This window comes from Micropterus dolomieu, linkage group LG15, assembly GCF_021292245.1.
Source record: "Micropterus dolomieu isolate WLL.071019.BEF.003 ecotype Adirondacks linkage group LG15, ASM2129224v1, whole genome shotgun sequence".
Lineage (NCBI taxonomy): Eukaryota > Metazoa > Chordata > Actinopteri > Centrarchiformes > Centrarchidae > Micropterus > Micropterus dolomieu.
The window spans coordinates 7,633,884-7,639,883 of NC_060164.1; the positions used below are offsets into that span (position 1 = coordinate 7,633,884).

General features: G+C 43.6%; 1 protein-coding gene across 11 annotated transcripts in view; it reads right to left on the minus strand.

The window, feature by feature from the left end:
- ablim1a (actin binding LIM protein 1a) overlaps positions 1-6,000 on the minus strand; it is a 43,082-nt gene that overhangs the window by 36,237 nt on the left and 845 nt on the right. For 2 of the 11 annotated variants that reach the window (XR_006828453.1, XM_046071498.1), the window contains exon 1: positions 2,345-2,564. Coding sequence is in view for 9 of the 11 variants with exons in the window: in XM_046071498.1 (XP_045927454.1) it covers positions 2,345-2,435 (91 nt within the window). In the remaining 2 variants the exon portion in view is untranslated. Of the gene's footprint in view, positions 1-2,344; positions 2,571-5,490; positions 5,568-6,000 lie in introns of those variants that run through there. The other 9 variants (XR_006828454.1, XM_046071500.1, XM_046071495.1 and 6 more) reach the window with 5 other exon arrangements.

Consider the following 6,000-nt stretch of genomic DNA (forward strand, 5'->3'; position numbering starts at 1 on the left):
TGGGTGAATGAATGTTTCAAATAGACTGATCTAGATACAGCTTTTCTCCTGCCCTACCTGTAGCGACATCGTTCAGCTTCTCACTCAGATAATATTCATTTGGGTCAAGGTAGGGCAGCTGCTCCATGTATTGTTTAGGAATGAGGTACAGGACCTCAGCCACATGCCCATCTTCGATGATGGACATGCGCTTGACCGAGCTCTTGCGTTTCACCCGGACACGGTCGACATTGTGGCTGCGGCTGGAGCTACAGAGCTTGCCCAGGCTGTTGAGATTGGGCAAAGTGGGCATGGTGCCCTGCTGCCCTTCAACGGTCCCACAGAGAGGGGTGAAGTACTACAGGTAGGCGTCGTCCAGTGTTGGGTTCAGACCCGCTCTAAAATCCAATCACTTTTGGACATCAAGAACGTGGGGTGTTCATAGAGGCACAAAAACGAAACAAAGAAGCCAGAGACTGAGGGACGAATTCACAGCAGCACATCATAAAATCATGGCAATATCCAGTGAGGCCACCGGAAGACTCTCCTCCTGTTAGGATCCCTCCACCTGTCACTTCAGAAATGCAGTGGATGTAAGTGGAGTGCTGATGTCCACCTTTAGGTGGAGATGCCAAACAGCACGCAGCAGGTATGAAAAAGCACTGCCATACATGTGAGAAGCAGGGAAAGAAGCTTACACTATGAGTGTCTTCAGCCCAACCAGCCTGGTGGCTTAAGCAGCTTAGGGCTGACGTTCAGCCTATGATTATCTTCTGGGTGGGGTTAGGTAGCTCTACATCAGGTTGGCCCAGTGTACGGTGGGAGTATCTATACCTGATGACTCATGCGCACCCCAATCACTGCTCTGCTTATTCAAATCATTCCAATGAAGAGTAAACACATTTTAGCTCAAAGCAAGTCCTTTCTGAGAAAGCATTTTAGATGTATCTATTTAGATGCCATTTGGTTCATAAAGGTGTTTTTGTGTGAATGTACCTTGCATTAAGGTGGGACCAAATGGATGCATATCAGTGTACAGCATCACAATGAGCCAAGACATACTGTCAGGGTCGATTGCCTTGGGACTCTGCCAGTCCTTTACAAAGTCAACAACCAGCAAGGTCATTCGAGCAGGCAACAATGCACTAACCCACTGTGAATCATCAGCAGATCCTTCACAATAAAAGATGAAGAGGAAATGCCAGCAGTAGCTCTTCATTATCTGGTGAAACCACCAGGTATAGGATTTTGGAAGATATAACTTAGTAAGAAAACGCATTCTGAGATTTTAATGTTCAAACCATCTAGTGCTGGGACAAATTTGTTTGTTGCAAGGAGTTCCAGAAAGTTTTCTTGACACACCAAATCCATATAACCAACATCTAGCTATTGAATTTTTATAAGCAAGCCCTCTTTCTTGAGTCAAAGTGTTCCAAGGCCCTTTGGTAATGTGAGTTTGGCATGAAGTACATTTTGAGTCATCGGTATGTCCTGGTGGGAGGTGAAAAGATCTATCTAAGCAAACTCCACAAAAACCAAGATAACCCCCAAAGTGCTCTCAGTGTCAAAATGGTTTCTTAAAACATAAAACATTGCGTTGCTAAGACAGGACTGTCTCATTCATATAGTAAAAACAGATTAACAACTAAAAGTAGAAAAACTGGAGAAAAAGGCTCCCTAGAGCCTGATATTTATCAATCAGATGACACTAATAACAGCTATCTACCTTCTCCCACTAAATTTAAAAAAAACCATTGAGGTACATAAGTATGATGAAAAGCACAGCAGACAATGACAAAGCACAAAATATCCTCGTAGTCTGGAGATGTCGTGCTTGGCCAGCACTTCAAATTTAATGATTTTTCTCTTTGTGTGAGATGGTACGCAGAAGCAGGATGGCTGGAGCTTGGCTGAGTTATCTATGATTTACATCAATACAGTATTTAACTCATTTGACTTAATTCAGGTTCCACTTACAAGCACACCTTCACTCTCCCATTCAGAAAGCCAGAGTTTAGTTCCAGAGGAAAGACAAAGTGTGGTAGTGAGGTATAAGCAAGTAGACGCACACTCCTACACCCACGCATGCAGACACATGGACCTGAGAGTAACTAAGGACATGCTATTCTGCTGCAGTGAGGCACTGCCCTCCAATTGTCATCCACTCTGTGATAGCTTTGACACAACTACCCACACACTCGCAAATCAGCATGCTCAGAAAACAAGGCTGCTGTCTCTGCGCACAGAAGAATCGGCATCGCTCACAAAATACATCCCAGACATTTTCATAGCCTCTGTCGTTTCTGCCTCCCGCTCTCCGCTGGAAGAAACACCCCCTCCTCCTCTTTATTTCCCTCCGTCTTACCATCCAGTCCGAAGCAGGAGGTGATTTTTTGGGCGTAGTTGCAGAGCCCGTCGTAGCCAGGCTCCTGCCACGCTGTGTCCTTCTCCCCCATCTCTACACACTCACACACACACACCGTCCAGTCCGGCAGAGCTTTTACTCCTTCCCCTGCTCCTCATCAATTATTCAGGCTTTTGCCAGGACACATGCATACGTGCGCACACCGACCCCTCATATTCGCACATAGAGTATATAAACACACACACACAGAGGCAGAGAAAAGTGCTGATGCAGAGGGTTGTGCTACTGGAGCATGAGCAGCCCTCTCCAGTGGTCAGATAAGGAGGAGGCATCAGATTATGTTACTGCAGAATGGAGCCATGCCTCCTTTTTCATCCACCATTGATCATCCAGATTACACTGCAGTGTAACAGGTATGGTGTGCAGGATGTGCTAACCCTGCATAAGGAAAGGGCGGGGCGGAGAAGGAGGTCAGAGCAGGGCAAAACTGGAGATGTACCAGGTTTCAGGGGGAGGGCTTTCTTTGCTGCTGGTCACTTAAAGCTATCCAGACCATCCAAATGCAATGATTACTTTCAGATTTGATTACTGAAATAAAAAGCAGGAAAAACAGTCTATCCAGGAACCAGGGAAGCATGGCCCCCAAAGAAATGTTACCCTCTATTCCTTTAGGCTGACAAAACTCTTTTTTACTACAATGCATAATAAGAAGTAGTGCTGATTGCTTAAAATAAGTTATAATTTAATGTAATGTTTTTCACATTGCGGAGAGTTAGTTGAAATGTCCTTAGGAAGAGGGGAAAACACCTAAAATACATCAATTCAGCACACTTTACTACAATGCCTTCAAAAAGGTCCATAATATCGTATATAAAATATAACATGCCAACTTATGCAACAACCCATGAGTAGCAGAAAACTGAATGAACAACATTGGCCCACAAATGTCTTCCAACATGTTGTTTTAATGGATCAAGATGAACAATACCCACATGTGAAAAGCCAACCTAAACAGTGTATAAACAATGGCAGCAGAACAGCAAACTATACAAATAAATGAAAGAGTTATGCTAAATGGCTGATGGGAGAATGCACTGTAGATGCAGGAATTTGATAAGAAACGTCCATAAATACCACTCCCGAGGTGACCTTGAACAAGGCTCGGGTCGAACTGCTCAATGGCCATCAATGGCAGACTCACTGAGCAGCTCAAAGGTAGGAGTGAAAGTGAAAGCACTACTTGAAATAATATACAGTATGTGTTCTGTCAACATCCCCAGGATAATGGTTTTATTAAAAAAATAAACAAATAAAGGTTTTATTTAAAAAAGTAATCATGTTAAGAGACTGTAGTCGACAGAATAGGGGACGGAAATATGATGACTCTGAAAGACCCAGATTGAGCAGTCTCCCGCAAGGGTGTACTACAAGGTGGGATGACTAATGGAAGGGCATCACTGCCAAGGTAAAAGCTGATGGCCTTGTGCTGATAACAGAGTGGGGGGTGGGTAACTGCATGACTGAGAGCACAGAAATGGCTAATGCTTGCTGAACAATAAGGTGGGGGGACTTCCTGTTTCTCTGGCAAAGAAAATGTTTCAATTACCTAACGTGTTTCCTGCCTATAGATTTCCTAATGATGCTAGACTATCTAGAATAACACAACCAGAGGTCAACAATCTAGGCTGAACCTGAAACTATATATTTATACCTTAAACACAAAGGGGGTATCAGGGATAATGCCCATCCTTTGAGGTAATCCACATCAGGTCTGCAAATAACAATTATTTTCATTTTTTGATTTATCAGCCCATTATTTTCTCTATTAATCGTTTCCTCTACGAAATGTCAGAAAATTATCAATTTCTTAAGTCCAATCTGATGTCTTCAAATGCTTGTTCTGGCCAACCAACAGTCCGCAACTAGAGATATTATGTTATAGGAAGAAAACATATTCACACAATCCAAACATGAATTGTGAATTATTAAACGTTGTGTCCTCTGAAACTTTGTGTAAGTTCTCCAGCACATGTGAAATGGGAGTACCACAGCCAGTGCAATTAAAGAAGCATATGCGTTTGATTTGATATATTGTTACAAAGACTCATGTTTGTGTCAATGTGCCTGATTTATTCTGTGATAATAAATTAATAACCTACACAGAACCTAACCAACACAGAGTGATAATTGGCACTTCACAGTGTGCAACTGCAGGGTGCAGGGTACTTCTCATGAATAATGATTGGCTGTTTGCAGGGGCTTAAGCGTGCTAATCAGATCTATGTACCACAGGGGGTCTGTCAAGCGGTGGGCTCTGAGGTCCATCACTCTCCACCAGCAGCCACAGAAGACAGATACAGTTGACCACATCATGATAGGGAAAGGGGATGTCAGACCATCTGATCACAACCTATAGCACGAACAACTGGATGCTCTTTATTGCTCCTGCTAGAGGATAAAGTCACCTGACACAAATCCAGGACAGCACAAAGTTCCACCTGATGGGAACAAACACTTCCCGCCTGTTTGCTGGTATCACTTGTTTTTTATGCTCATCAAGAAAGGAAAAGATCTCCACAACTTAGAGGTTGAGATTGTTGCACCATAAAGATAAGGTACTTTTTGTTACCTGACCAGCTTGTGACCCTCAAGTTGGACTAGTCCCACAACCAGTCAGTTAAGAAGGTGGGCTACACCACACCAGTTCATCCATCAACAGCTTTCATTTAGGCAGCAATTAGAGTGTGTTCACCAGTTAACTGATGATGCAACAGCCCTAAAGAGATAATATCAAACATTAAAAGAAACAGAGGAAGCTCATTATCACAGCTGGGGTTTTTTAAAAGTGACATCTATTTATAGGTTGGACCAGCGTGCAAAGTGTTCATATTAACCATACAAGTTGTAGGCTGTCTATAAAAAGGCTGCAGCAGTGGAAGCTATAGTTTCAGCTATGCACCGGTGTAACCTACTTACAACAACGGTGTCATTACCACAGCCTCATCCTCCCGAAAGACGACGCAAATGGGCTCTCTTCCCCATTGCATCCATCCTTAAACCAAGGACCCCCTCCCCCCAGTAAAATTAAGAGACTTTTTTCCTCTATATGCATTGTTATGAAGGCTTCTGCGGCAAAAGATACTCACCTCTAGCAGACATGCCCGGTAGGTAGAGCCTCTCTTTCTTTGCCGAGATTAACAGGAGGAGATGCCCCTGTGCAGCTCTGAAGGGGGGAGAAAGACCAGTTGACAGCCTGATATTGTCTGTACTTTAAGTTTTTGGCTGTCATTAAGAGGGTTTAAACGCTGGGAAACATATACAGCCTGCGATTTGGTAGACTAGACTAGACTGCGCGATGGAGAGAGCACTTTCCAGCGACAGGGCGTGTCCTGGAACAGACAGCATCCTTCTTATTTTCCAACAAGTTTATGTCCATATTTGAACATAATATCACAGAATTACGGCTATAAATCAAATCATTCTTGAAATTCCTTGCCCGCAGCTGCAGTCGGGTCAGCTAATCGTTAAACCGGTTAGCCTACTTTTTGCCTGGGATGATGACTGTGCTGTTCTGGACGTGGTAGTTAAGCTAAATCATAAAGTTGTCAGGCACTCTGGAGCAATGGTATTGTTATTCAGCCCCCCCCCCCCCCAAG